Source organism: Urocitellus parryii, chromosome 2, assembly GCF_045843805.1.
Source record: "Urocitellus parryii isolate mUroPar1 chromosome 2, mUroPar1.hap1, whole genome shotgun sequence".
Classification (NCBI taxonomy): domain Eukaryota; kingdom Metazoa; phylum Chordata; class Mammalia; order Rodentia; family Sciuridae; genus Urocitellus; species Urocitellus parryii.
The window spans coordinates 80,381,453-80,397,130 of NC_135532.1; the positions used below are offsets into that span (position 1 = coordinate 80,381,453).

The 15,678-nt window shown below is 37.1% G+C and overlaps 1 protein-coding gene across 1 annotated transcript in view; it reads left to right on the plus strand.

Annotated features, from left to right (window-relative positions):
• Ift88 (intraflagellar transport 88) overlaps positions 1–7,133 on the plus strand; it is a 114,050-nt gene extending 106,917 nt beyond the window's left edge. Inside the window, exons 25-26 of the mRNA XM_026394913.2 lie at positions 6,524–6,634; positions 6,875–7,133. Coding sequence (XP_026250698.1) covers positions 6,524–6,634; positions 6,875–6,996 — 233 coding nt within the window. The 3' untranslated portion in view covers positions 6,997–7,133. The remainder of the gene's footprint in view (positions 1–6,523; positions 6,635–6,874) is intronic.
• The last annotated feature ends 8,545 nt before the right edge of the window (positions 7,134–15,678 follow it).

Consider the following 15,678-nt stretch of genomic DNA (forward strand, 5'->3'; position numbering starts at 1 on the left):
ACCATCCTCTGAGGACCCTGCACTTCCCTCTGCAAATTTTAAGTTCAGAATAACCAACCACTTCCTTCCTAACATCAGCAAGCAACCTTACGTTAAGTCCCAAGAGCCTTCCCTGGTAATCTGAAGGCTTATAGAACCTCTCCCCTAAGCCTGAGTCCAGGCCTCCCAGATTGTTCATTCTGAAAACCTGCCTCAGAAATCTCAGTACCTTCTAAGCACAGCCATAGATTGTTCCCCAACCCAGAGGAGGGCAGGCAGAATCCCACTGCAAGAAAAGTCTCACCAGGAATATTCCGACATCTATCGTTGGAAACATCAGATGACCAAAGCCCCTTGAGGCCACTGAAGTCCAGATCCTCTGACATGAAAAATCATTTAGCCTCCCTGGTGGTCTTTCCCATAACATTCTTTAAATCATATGGTGCCTCAGATCTAAAGGAGAGGATTTCACCTGGGCCTCAGCTCCTCCACAGTTAGGGGTTCGGAGAAGAAGAGACACTAGCCCCAGTATGATACCTCTGTGCAAGAGAATAAAGGCCTTTCTGTTCAAAATTACCTCCTGGGGCTGGATTGTGGCTCAGTGGTAAAGCACTCACCTAGCACGTGCAAGGTGCTGGATTTGATCATCAGCACCACATAAAAATAAATAAATAAAATAAAGATATTCTGTCCAACTACAACTTAGAAAAAAAATTTTAAAAAAAGAAAAGACAATTGCCTCCTTCCCTGTCCTCTCCATTGCTGTTGTATCAAATTCAACCAATTTTCCTTCCTCCCATCCAGTCTGTTTCAGTGTAACACAAATAGTCCTAATGCACAGTAAGCTTTCTTCTCACATGAGACATTTCCAAGAAGAAACTCTGTGCTCCTGAGGCATTTTCCAAACAGGCTTGATTCTCTTGGCACAAGTTTAAAGCATTGAACAGTCCCTTCCCGGGTACTTGGTTTTTTTTTTTTAATTTTTATTTTTTTCATCCTACTGTTTGCCTTTTTGTTCCTTATTTCCTGACACTTAAAGTATATGTCACCCTAGACCTCCTCACTCATCCTGCAGTTGATTTGAAAACCTCTGTCTGGCATCCCTGGTTCCATCCTGACACTTGTTCAGGATACATGTCTGTCTCCCTTTCTCTTATTCTAAGCACAGGCTACCCCAACGTCAGCCCTGGCCTTAAAGTTGGAATAAACCAGGCTATGGCTGCCTCTATCCCTACTTCCTCCTTTTGCCTTGGGAATCCCTCCCAGAGCATCCTATAGCCTACTGTGGCTGCACCCTGCCTCCAGGCACTAAGTGGGGAGCACATTTAGGAATCCCCACTCCCAACTTGTAGGAAAAGGTAGCCCCATTTCACTATCTTCTACCTCTAACTTTTGAAACCTAGAGATGCACCTTTATACCTTAACATGGAAATACTTGGTCCTTTGTCTGAGTTAGTCACAGATCAGATTGGGGGAGAGAATTTTTAATGCGAATCCATATGAGGCCTGTCTTAAGCTAATTTAATATGTTAAATGCAGTAACTCCAACTAGATTTTCAAAGTTTTGCCTAAGGAGAGGACCAATCTAGACTTTAATTCATATATAAGAATTGTTGATTTTTTTAAATATAGCTATTTATGAAGTACTTAAGAGCCCTTGAAAATTATGGGGGAATTTTTGTTTCTGTGTATGTAAATCAGACTAATTTCACTGAGGCCTTATTTTTTTTCTATTGATTTGTTTAATGAACCATACCTGCCTACATCCTCAGTGGTTCTCAGATTTACAATCACCTGGAAGACCTGTTAGACAGAATACTGGAGCTGAGGAGTATCATGTTTAACTAGTTCCTAGCAGTGCTGCTTCTGCTGATCCCAGGACCTAAATGGGAAAACCATACACTAGGAGTAAAATAATGCCAAGATTCAGTGGGACAGAGTACATAAAAAGGTGGCTACTGCTTTTACCACCTCAGTCAGGTTTCCAGTGTGTGATATCTTTAGTCACCCAGCCTGTGGCCTCACACCTTGACACTATCACTCATTTTAACTACTTGAAGTAAAAATGCATTGCTCTTTCAAAAGCAGAGTTTGGGGGTCAGATTTTAGCAACTTAGTGTCAAGCATGAATCCACCCAGAAAAAAAAAGTTAAGTTGAGCCACAATGAAATTCAACATCCAAAATAAGAACTATATTCTACAATTTCAGAGTCTCAATAACCAACAGTGTTTATGTTTTCCATGGATGTACTGAGGTGGAGAATAACCCTGTTCCCACCTGTTTTGACAGCTACTTTTAAAGGCCTGGGAAATCCACTGAACACATCTGCTTCTCATGTGTATATGTCCTCAAGATGCAAGAATGTCTCCTTGTAAAGCATTTTCTATCTTGGCATGATGGTGGCATTTTTGTGACTTATTTCAAGTGCTGTGTTATTAAGGTTTCATTTTATATTGTTTTTGCTTGTGTGCTTCTTTAATGGTTTGCTTCATTTTTTAGTGTGATTTTTAAGATGTCTTAGATGTGAATTCTTCCTATGAAAATGTATCAGTTTTACACTGAAAATAATGTTATAATGAAAATCAGAATATTATGACTCAGTGAACAGAAATTCACTTTACAGTCAACTTTTTGAGCAACATATCTTTTATAAAGTACATTGTAACCTAGTTTTATTTTAAGAGTATAGTACAAGTGTGAGCAGGTTCTTTGAGTAGAAAACGTTCCCACAGTTTTGCAGGATCTTGATAGTTGCTTCACAAGAGAGTGAAGAAGTCATGTCCCATGTCTACTGGGGATGATAAGACACAGAAATTATTGTCAAGGAACAGTCACTCTGAGAAGGTGCCTATAAAGCTAATCGCAGAGAGACAGGAATTAGCATGCATGTGAAGGAGAGTCTTGAGGCTTTGGTGCTGGGTGCTATCATTTCTCCTAATATCAACTTGTGCACCCCTTTATCTGAGAAGTCTAGATCATAGTTTTTTCTGAATACCCTAGTATCTGACTACTTTGCAGCATGTATGTATCAAAAAGGAAGCCTACTTAGAAATAGGTATTAAAAGATAGTTACATCACTGTAGCAAGTTATAGTTAGAGTCACTATAGTTATAGCCAAGAAGAAATTTGTGTGTGCTAGTATGTCTTGTTGGTCTGCTCTGCCAGGGTTTCCCCTGCTTTTGGATTTGGAGATTCTCTCAGAGGTGGCAGACTTGTTCTGTTAAGGGTCAGATAGTTTAGGCGTGAAGGCCATGGTTCTGTAGAGACAATCCCATTCTGCTCTTGGATCATGGAAGCAGCTATAGATAGTATGTAAGTGAACTGGCATGGTAGTAATTTGAATGTCATTTAATTTTCAAGTGTCACGAAATCTTCTTTGCTTTTTCCTTAATTATTTAAAAACATACAAACCATTCTTAGCTCACTATATATACAAAAATAGGAGAGGCTCCGATTATAGTTTGGTAAACCCTACTCTAAACCACTCTCCATGAATGGTAGGGAGAGGTTGGACCTAGAAATTATCCTTGTGATCAAAGCACTGGTTCCACCTTCTAATGAGGTGTATAGTTTGAACACTAAGGTTCTGTATCTGTGAAATTCTCTTACCAGCAATATAACAATGGTGTATGTGGGTTTATATCTTCAACAGAACATGTTCTTTCCTCTGACCCCTTAGCCTGTTCCCTGACTTCGAGGTCACTCTGATCGATTCCTTAGTTTTGGTATTCATTCAGTATCCATGGACCACCTTTGTCAACTCACCACATCTAAAGGGACCTTGGACAACAAAATGAGACTGAAAATGGAACCTACCCAATAAGCGAAGAAAATGGGTTAATACAGGGAAAACTCTTAAAATAATTCTCAACATAAGCAAACTCTCAGTAAGGGTCAGTGTGGACACTTTGATTTCTATTTGACAAAGGAGCACATGAGCAGTGCCGGAAATACTAACACCCACCCTAATGCTAGTGTCCATCTTCTTACAGCTATTGGATGTGTGGCCTTGAGTTTGTTATTCTCAGTGTTTTTCCTGCCACTGCTAGGTCATGTTTATCCATACATGAAAGTACATGTAAACAAATGCACCTCTAGCTTACTGTACTATAATTTTTTAAACAAAAATAATAGAAATTAACCATAAAAGTGTTAGTCATCTTTCCAAATCAGTAATTTTAAAAACTATCTATTCAATAACCTGCTAGCCAAAATGTTTGTAAATCATCTCTTGAGTACCAGAGGCAAATTACTAAAGCACAGTGCCTCACACATGCTAGGCAAGTGCTCAACCACTGAGCCACAACCCCAACCCCAATTTCAAGGTTTTAATGCTAACTTTTATATGAAAAATGAAATATATACACACACACACACACACACACACATACACACACACACACACTGCCTAGGTGGGGAGTTTTGTTGTAATTTGGTTTTGTTTTGTTTCATAGTATAGGGATTGAATTCAGAGGTCTCTACCACTGAGATATACCACAATCCCTTTTTATTTATTGTTTGGAACAGGATCTTGCTGAATTGCTGAGGCTGCCTTCAAACTTGTGATCCTCCTGCCTTAGCCTCCCAGTTGGCTGTGATTACAGGCTTACACTATCATACCCAGGCAGAGCAATGGTTTTCAAGTTTTGACCTAAGCTTTCTTAGGTAATTTAAAAGAGACTCATATACACTTCAGGATGGGAAAAAAATTGACTTTATTCTAACAAAATATTAAAGAAACAAATAATTAAAAACATACCAAAGTTTGTATAAACACCTTCAACGCATTAAAAGATTTTGTTGGGCTGGGGATGTGGCTCAAGCGGTAGCGCACTCCCTTGGCATGCGAGGGGCACTGGGTTCGATCCTCAACACCACATAAAAATAAAGATATTGTGTCCACCTAAAACTAAAAAATAAATATTAAAAAAAGATTTTGTTTTCCAGTAACATCAATAGTAAGGGAAATATAATATTTTGGTTAAGAACTCAGAGGAGTTTTGATTGGGGGTCCATTGGCCACTTTATTTATTTATTTATTTGGTTTTTTGTTTGCTTGTTTATTTATTTATCTTGGTGCCATGGATTGAACCCAGGGGTGCTTAACCACTGGGGCACATCCCCAGCACTTTTTTGTATTTTTATTTAGAGACAGGGTCTCACTGAGTTGCTTAGTACCTCACCATTGTTGAGACTGCCTTTGAACTTGTGATCCTCCTGCCTCAGCCTCCAAGCTGGATGTACCACTACGCCCAGCCCATTGGCCAATCTTTTATGTAGAGATTTTAGGTGTGAGAATATGGCTTAGTGGTACAACATTTGCCTAGTACGTATAAAGCCCTAGGTTTTATCCCCAGTGACACAAACATACAAAAGTGGGGATTTTTAAAAACCCATCTTGTTTTTATTTATTCCCAGAGACAATATTAATAAACTAAAATATGAAGTATACTTTTTAAGTAATAGTGAATAGACTGCTCTCATTAAAGGTGAAGCTTTCAGGCGAGGAATATCCTTGGGGCTCTGGACTCAATAGCCAGCACTACTGGGCATGGCTGGCAAACCTCAGCAGTTTAGCAAGACCCTATCTCTTAATAAAAAAAAAAGATTGGATGGTAGCTCACTGGTAAAGCACCCATGGGTTCAATCCCCAGGACCTCCTCCCCCGCAAAAAAAAGTAAATCTTACAAAATAGAAAAAGATGACTTCATTGGGCTGAAGATGGAACTCAGTGGTAGAACATGTGCTTTGCAGGCAGAAAATCCTCAGCACTGCAAAACAAATAAAAGGTCTGTAGAAAAAATTTCAGGAGAAGAAATTAAAAATTGGCACTGAAGGAGTGGTTCTTTTATAAAACATAATAATAGGAATTAAAGGTTAAAAAGTACTACTAATATTTCCTACTAGTGTTAGTATTCAAACCTCTCTGAAATCTTCAGTGATATAGATTATGTCCTATAGTAGGGCAGCTATAATTCCTTTCAAATTTTTCCTTGTATTTAAGCCAAAATCTACCCCACTATATAGGGAATACCTAATCATCATGTACATGAACCTTCTGTAAATGTTTGAAGAAAGTGATTGTGTGGTCTAGGTTCTCTGCCACCTGAGCTCAACTAATCAACCTATAATGATATTTTTCATATGCTGTAGTTTTAGGGCCTCTCACTAGCCTTGATTTAAGGTTGATGATAAAGCTTGTACTCATGTTGTACCTTTTTATTTGTTATTTATTCAGATGCTATTTCTATAAAAAGTTATACCAGTCAGGGTAATCTCTCAATTTCTCATACAACTTCTGTAAAATTGAAACCTATATAACTAAGCACACTTTGAAAGAATATAAAGACTACTGTTAAGCGATGTTTTATATATTATAGATTTCCCACAAGAAATTCTTTTAAACAAGAATTATATTTCTAAGAAGTTGGCTTCCAGATGAAAAAAATCTGTTTCTTGGCAAATAAATATTCTTTAAGATACGTAAGTAGTGTTGTTTTCTCAGCCTATTAAACAAATGCATTTTTATTTTTGTGTTTTCAGATAGTGGCCAGAACAGTAGTGCCAGTAGTAAAGGTGAACGACTCAATGCCAAACTCAGAGCTTTACCTGGGACAAATGAACCTTATGAAAGTAGCAGTAACAAAGAAATAGGCAAGTGCTGGTACTCCCCATTCAGTTCCCAGAGGATAGCAGGTCTTAAGAAGACTGGTGAGATGGCAAATGTATAATTGGGGATTACTACAAATTTTTACATATAGACAAAACTTAAAATGACTTGGGAGAGCATTTCTGTTCACTCTGAGTTGTTCAGTTTTAATTAAGACTAAATGGGTTCGTATTTCTTTTGTTTTACTATATTACTCTAATGGTACAATCTGTTTTGAAACCTAGATGCTTCCTATGTGGATCCACTTGGCCCTCAAATAGAAAGACCAAAAACTGCAGCCAAAAAAAGAATCGATGAAGATGATTTTGCTGATGAAGAATTAGGAGATGATTTGCTTCCAGAATAATATACCCTTTAATATGTTATTTATTAAAGGAAATTGCCTTAAAAGATAATACTCATGTTAAACTTGGATTAAATAGCCAAACCTTAATATTGTACACTGTTAAAACTTTATGTATATTTGTCCTATATGAGTATGGACTTAAGAATAAAAACATGTAAAACTAATACTTTAGGTCATTGACTTTCTTTCCTTTCGTTAACATTGATCACAGTAAGAATATTTTATGATCTCTGGGCATGATGGCACATGCCCGTAATCCCAGCGACTTGGGAGGCTGAGGCAAGGGGATCATGAGTTCAAAGGCAGCCTCAGCAACGGTGAGGCACCAAGCAATTTAGTGAGTCCCTGTCCCTAAATAAAATACAAAATAGGGCTGGGGATGTGGCTCAGTGGTTCAGTGCCCCTGAGTTCAATCCCCAATACCAAAAAAAAAATTGTATCCATACACACATATATAAGTGCATGTGCGTATTCACAATAATACACTCTTAATACTGCAGTGCATGCTAATATCTTGTGTAATTTAATTAAAACAAATTAAAATGCTAGTAGAGAAATCACTACATTTATTTCATGGTTTACAGCAGTGCTAGAACACATGAATGATCTTTATTCAAACTAAATTGCTTGGAATTTAGAAATTACAAGTCCTTGGAAGTTATAAGGATCCTAACAATATTAAAACAATTATGTTTCAAAAACAATATAAATTATAACAAGAGAAAATACTAAACCATAACCCTGTTGCTCTTTTCTATAGTTTCTACCTTTAGCCCACTGATGTATATATCAAAATAGTATATATCAAAATAACAAGTATGAGATTGTTTTTCCCATTTGTGTGACTCAGAGTACTAGGTGGAGGGCAGGATTGCTTGCATTTTCTATTAGCAGTGTTTTTGACTGCTCTAGACTGTCCAGAGGAATAATAAAGATGGGATAGTCAGAAGAAGTGGCTCACTTTTAACACTACACTAGAGACAATGGGCTCCTCCATCTTATTTTTTGGTTGGTTGGTTGATTGATTGTTCTGAGATGGATTCTTATTATGTTCCCCTGGCTGGTCTCAAATTCCTGGGCCCAGAGGATCCTCCACCATCAGCTTCTGGAATAGCTGAGACTATAGACTTGTGCCATGATGCCCAGCCCCTTCATCTTATTTAACATATCTCTACAATGTGCATACTACTACAATGTGCATACACACATGCGCTTATATGTGTGTGTGTGTGTGTGTGTGTAGATACTACTGTTAGGTACAGCAGGAAGAAAACTAGAATTAAACCACAAGCTCCCATGGCTCTATGATTACTTGATTCCCTCTAACTCTACTCTTATCAGTCAAGGGCAACACTACTAAGTTCCTCAGCAATAAATTTTGGCATCATTCTTTCTTCTCTTTCCACACGATCAATTAGTAAAAGTCTTCCCAACTCTACCTCTGATTTTTGTGCTCAATCCCAAAGTAGGTTATAATCTAATGGAGGAGACATTCAACTAATACATTAAACATCTAGTATATGCAGAAAACCAAGATTCTATGGATATAGTAGTGAATAAGATCTATCTTCAAGGAGCTTAAATTCTGGTAGGAAGGGCAGACTGTATTTTTTTAAAGAACTTTAGATTTATTAAGTATAGTCAAAATTTATTGAAATGCAATAAGGAGTGATTGTGGTGAAGGAGCAGCTTTAAGAGGTAGCATTTGATGAGAAAAAAGCAGTGTTCTAGGCAGAAGGAACAGCAAGTACCAACACCTTGAAAAGAGAATTAGCTATATATGTTAGAGTGGTGTTAAGTTAGACTGATATTGAGTTAGTCTACATATAGTCTACCGCCCACACTGATACCTATCCGTGTGGGCCGTAGACTATATGTGCAGGAAAGTAAACAGATGAGATCAAAAAGGTAGAGAGGCCAGGCCATGCAGGCCCTTGTAAAAACAGTTTGGATCTTATTCTAGTTATGGTAGAGAAGCCCTTGGAAGGTTCAATGAAAGAGAAATAAACAGTTTGCTTTCATTCAACCTTTACAAGCCAGTAATCACACTGATTGCCCTGAAAATGAATTGGGATGGGTAGATAGAGTGGAAAGAATTGAAATACTAGCAATAGTCTAGGTAAGAAATGAAAGTGACTGAGACCAGGTTTTTAGCAATGGCAAGTCTAAGAACTGGTCAGATTCAACACATAACCAGAAGTAGAACTGGGAAGAATTTTAATAATTATGTGGAAAAAAACTAAAAGAAATTTTTTTTAAAAAAATCATATGTTCAAAGTCACTGGAAAGGTGTGAAAGCAATTAAGACTAAACTAAAATTGCAGAGAGGAAAGCCATTTCTAAATAAGATAATTCCAACTGTTTTCATCTCAGCTGTTTCACAATTCTGGGAATGGGCTGAGAATTTGACTTGACAGAGGGAAAAGGGCTCTTTCTAGGGAAAAGTGAAACAACCTTTTGATGGTCATGTAGGATGGACCTAACAAATTGGAAACTTAGTGCCCAAAACTTTTGGCTGGTTTACAAATGCATCATCGGGCATTTACCGCAGTGGTGCTCCAGCTGGAGTGATGCTGAAAGCCAGGGTATTGGGATGGGGGATTTTAAAGATTTGATAATACTCACACAGTCTTATAGTCCCTAAAGGACAAAGTCGTGCTAGAGGAAAGAACTGTCCACAAACATAAAAGTAGGTAGTCTACCCGCAGACATTTACAATTTTATGAATCTGTGTGGAGTAGGATCTAAATTCAAAGCCTGCAGGAGCCAACTTGACTCCATCTTTCACAGCTGGAAAGTAAAATCTACTGGGCTCTTAGTCAAAAGCCTAGAAGGACAGGCATGAACCAGGGGTGGACAGACCCTTACAAAGTCTGCAACCTAACTCAAACCCTGATTGGATGGAGATAATTAGTCCCCAGTGTTCTTTACCTAGCAGCGAGAAATTTTTTTCTCTGTTAACAAGATAATCATTTGTAAACCCTATGATTGTAGTAAATACCAGAGACTGATGTGTAATAAAAAATTACTAGATATATATGCAGACAAGAAAATATGACCAAAACTGAAAATACAAATAGAAGCAGACTTTTATAAGATAGACATGATTAATTTAACAAAGTCTTTAAAGTAATGATTAGTGTATTAAATAAAATAGATAAAAGACAAAATGGAAGAAAAGATGAAAATTTCAACAGAGTATTGGAATCTGTGAAAAATGTATACCAGAACTGAAAAAGAGAGTGTCTAAAATAACTTATCTGGATGGGGATTGAACAACGTGCCAGTCATAGTAAAAGTCAGGATTAGTGAACACATCAATAGAAAGTACACAATGGAAGTCCAGAGAGAAATAAGAATGGAAAAAATAAAGCATATGATAAGAGATTTGATCCATGTTGAAGAGTTTAAATAATTATTATAGGAATCCCAGAAAGAGAAGAAAGAGAGAATAGGGTAAAAATAACATCTGGAGTGTTAGGGTCTAGAATTTTCAGGAAGCTCAACAAACACCAAGGAAAGTAAATACTAAGAAAACTAAGGACATATTATGCTCAAACTGTTAAAAAACAAAAGTCAAAGAAATTCTTTAGGGTTAGAAGTATACCTCAGTGAGAAGAGTTCTTGATTAATATGTATGAGGCCCTAAGTTCAACCCCATCACCACAGGGGGAAAAAAAGAAAAAAAATCTTTAACTAGAATAAGAAAAACTTACTTTCACAGTAACATTCACAAGACTTATCAGTGAACTTTTCAATAAAAACCATGAGGCCAAAGGACAATTAGTAACGTTTTAAAGTGCTGGGGGAAGGAAGGACCTATTAACCTGGAATTGTATTCCTGTAAATATATCCTTTAAAATTTAAGATTAAAGACTTGTCAGATAAACAAAATTTGAGAAAATGAATCACAAGAAAACTAGCTCTACTCCTGTACTAAAAGAAAATGAATCACAAGAAAACTAGCTCTACTCCTATACCTAAATACTAAAAGTGGCTCTATAAGTTAAAGGAAAATAATCCTAGAAGGAAGAAAGATAGAAAGGATAAAAAGCACCAGAAATGTCTAAGAATATATAAAAGAATACTGACAATTTAAAATACCAATAATAATAATGTCTGTGGGGTTTTTTAATATTTATTTTTTAGTTGTAGGTGGACACAATATTTTATTTGTATGTGGTGCTGAGGCTTGAACCCAGTGCCTCACGGATGGCAGGCGAGTGCTCTACCTCTGAGCCTCAACCCCAGCCCAGCTGTGGGTTTTAAAACATATATAGAAATAAAACATGACAGTACTAAAAAAAAATCGGGATTGGGTATTAAACTGTTATATCATTCAGACAGGTAGACTGTAATAAGTCAAAGATGTATATTGAATTCTTTTCCCCCCTCCAAGGGAAAAATAGAAGCATGTATAATTAAAAAGCTAACCATTTGCATACCTGAGGCAATTAACTTCTATAAAGATAAAAAACTTTGCTTTGCTTATGGTTCTGAAGATTATAGTCCAAGGTTATACAGCTTCATGGTTTTGGGTCTCTGACAAGGGTAACACATCATGGCAAGAGCTTGTGGCAGAGCAAACTGCTTAGCTTATCAGCTAAGTGAAGTACAAGACAGGGAGGGACCAGAGGCCCCTTGAAGGGCATGCTCCCAATGACCTATCTTCCAATAGGCCCTACCTCCTATAAAGTTCCCCAGCACAGTTCCCAGTAGTGCCACCCTGGGGACCAAACCTTTAACACATGGTCTTTGGGGGGAACACTCATCCAAACCATAGCACAGTTCAACCAAAACAATGTAGGAAGAATGATACAGTTAGAAAATCACCATTTTGAAACTGCCACAATAGTAACTGATTCAGGCAAGAATCATCAATGGATGCTAAAGCAAGTAGAAGAAAGTTTTATGGGAACAGTACATATACATAGCCTGAAATCTTGTTACACAAATTATTTATTAATTATAAGAATAAATATAGCCATTTTATATCAAAGAAATCTGGTAAAGAATTCTACCTTAACCAGTGACTAAAGTTAACAAGACCAATAATGGAACAAATCCAAACCACGTGCTTCCTACTCTGAAGTACTAAGAGGACACAAAATTACCTAATTAATAATTCTACCAAAAACCTAACCTGACCCTAATGATGAGTAAACATCCCAAATTGAATAAACATTCTATAAAATAACTGGCCTGAACTAATGAAAAGTATTCAGGACATGAGAGAGAAATGTCTGAACTATCCCAGATTGCAGACTGAAAAGATATTTCACCAAATGTAATGCATGGTTTAAGTCAGATACTGGACTGGGGGGAATTGTGTTTTAAAGGATGTGATAGAAACAATGGGTTAAATGTGAACAGTATTGTATCTACAGATCTTTCCAATTTCGATTATAGTGGTATGATTATATAAGTGAATGTCTTCGATCCAAGAAACACACACTGAAGTATTTTGGGACATGACCCTGATATCTACAACCCAATGACTCAGTGCTTCAGAAAAAGTACAATGATAAAACAATCATGGAAAAAACTAGCAGATCTGAGTGAAGGGTATATGAGTTCTCTTGTACTATTCTTATTACTTTTCCATAAGTCAGAAATTATTTCAAAAGAAAAGTTTTGTTCCATATTTTTAATAGTGAATTATAGTTGTATATAATGATGGGATTTATTGTTACATATTCATACATGCACACAATATAACAATATAATTTGGCCAATTTCATTCACCAATGTCACCTTCTTCCCTCCTCTCCTCCTTCTGTTCTCTTTCTTTTTTAAATTTTTTTAACAGGATGATTTTTATATTTATTTTTTAGTTTTTGGAGGACACAACATTTTTGTTTGTATGTGGTGCTGAGGATCGAACCCGGGCCGCACGCATGCCAGGCTAGCTCACTACCACTTCAGCCACATCCCAGCCCCTCCTCCTGTTCTCTTTCCTCTACTGATTTCCCTTCAAGTTTCTTGAGATTCCCCCCTCTTTAAAATTTTAGTTTTTTTAAAAAGCTAATGAGGGGGCTGGGGATGTAGCTCAGTCAGTAAAGTGCTTGCCTTGCATGCACAAGGCGCTGGGTTCAATCCCCAGCACCACCAAAAAAAAGCTAATTAGGAATATATATATATAAAAACACTTGACTAATCCAGAGAAGAGCAGATAAAGAATAAAGGATCAGGGCTGGGGTTGTAGCTTAGCAGTAGATGTGCTTGCCTAGCACGTGCAGGGTGCTAGGTTCCATCCTCAGCACCAAATAAAAATAAAATAAAGGTATTGTGTCCATCTACAACTAAAAAATATTTACAAAATATTTAAAAAAAAGAATAAAGGAACAAAATCAGATGGGCAAAGAGAAAACAAGTAGCAAGGTGGTAAGACTTAAATCAATTATATTAGTAGTTATATTACATCAGTAATTTTATCGGTTTATTTTTACTTAGTAAAATATCTGAGGCAGCTAACCTTATAAAGAGGTTTATTTATTTTATAGTTTTGGAAATCCAAGGATAAATCACCAGTATTGCTCTGCTCTCATGAGGACCCCATGGTTGATGTCGTCACAGTCACCAGGGCATCAGCGGGAAGATCACATCACCAGAAGAATGCCAGAGAGGCTAGTGTTCCATGATCTCTTCCAAGAGCACATGCTTTGCTCACCTGAAGTCCTCCCACTTGGCCCCACCTCAGTTTCCACACCATCATCATCACATTGAAGGTCAAGATTTCAACACATGAGCCTTGTGTATGTGTGTGTAAAAGGGTGGATGTACTGAAATATCCAAACCATAGCAGCAATTATAAAATAGTAAATCCAGTAATATTTGTAATTACATAAATAGTAAATGCTAATTACATTACTAATTAGTAAATAAGGCAAATGTAAGTAGAATAAATTTTCCAATTAAATGACAAAGATTATTAAACTATTAAAAATAAGACCCAACTATATTACTTATAAGAGATACATTTTTAAATATAGGATATGGATAAGTTGAAAAAGAAAGCATAAAAAATATATATTATCCAAACATTAATCAAGAGGAATGAAGGAGTGGTCAACTATGTCAAAAGGTACAGAAAAATCTAACACGATAAACAAAGATACTTGACTTTGGCCCTAATCATATTATTATTGTGTCTTGGTTGAATGTCACTGCAACGAAGTATTGGAGATAAATGCCCAATTGGAGTGGGTGAGAGAATGAGAAATGAAGTTTGGGAAAGAGAATAAAGACACTTTGCTGTAAAAGGAAACACAAAAATCAGATGGTAGCTAGAGTAAGACTGGGGTCAAGAAATCTCATCAAATGTATCAGAAAAGAAGGCAGGATATATGAGCTTGAATACAAGGAGGAGAATAGCTCCTATAGGTGTCAATGGAATGTATGAGAAGGGAAATTGTTAAGTAGATATTTGAGGATGAGGAGATCTTGGAAAAGGGGAATATAGCTGGAAAAGGTAATAGGATACTTGTGGTGAATGCTGTTTTAGCTTTCTATTACTGCAACAAATTCCTGAAGTAAATCGATTTACAAGGGAGGAAAAAGTTCATCTTTGTTCACAGTTTCAAAGGTTTCAGTCCATGTTGTTGGACCCTTTTGCTTTGGGAGCATGTAGCAGAGGAGGCCTATTCACCTCCTGGGAGCCCAAATGCAGAAAGAGAAGGAGAATGGCATCTCAAATTCCTTCAAGGACATACCCCCAGTGCCCTAACTTCCTCTTACTAGACCCCACCTCTTAAAGGTTCCACCACCTCCCAACAAAGCCACAGGCTGGCAATCAAGTCTTTTAACACATGGGCCTTGGGGAGATGCTTATCCAAATCATAGCAAATTCTAATCTGACTTTGTGATCATGAATTAGAATTGAGTCTAGTCAGCTCAATTGCAGGATTTTAGAGTTGGATTATTCCAGGCAAAGCAGAGGGGGAAAAGGAGCAAGGTATTAAGCAAGACTGTAGTAACAGTATTGAACAATGAAATCTAGACAAGAAAGAAAATAAGAATTCAGTTGTGGAATGCTCAGAGAAAAGTGGTAGGGTTAGAAGATTGGATGAAATCAGAGAATTGCAGGAATGAGGAAGAAGAGAAAGTGATTATGTCAGGAATAGGATATTTGATTTGAAATCAAATGTTGGGAGGAGTTGCAGTTATTGGTGATAATAACTTGGGTATGACCATATGATCTGATAGTTGGAGATGGGGAGAAAATGACTGAAGGTAGTCACTTAGAAACCAGAGTGATAAATCATCTGTGTGCAGGTTAAAGGTGCCAAGAATAATGAACAGGAATAATGGTAGATAGAGGTGATAAAATAATTAATCATTAAAGAGATGACCAGTCAGATGACAGAAATGAGGAAAATTATAGGCATGAAATTCTGAGGATAGTCCTTTAAAGGACAGAAAAAAGTTTGGGTAGATATATACACCAGTAACCCAAGAGGGTCAGTATGGAAATAGCCAATCACACATTGGCTTAATGCTTAAGAATGATTTAAATGTCTTTCCCCAACAGCATGTCCATGCAAAGGAGTCTTGCAGCTGGGCTGGTTTTGAGTTGGCTGAGCAAATCAGGGAGGAAAAAGAATGAGAGGATGTAAAATCAAAGTCACATGACTACACCAACAGAAACATCCTCAGTGAAGAACACTCGAATTTCTTTAGTTT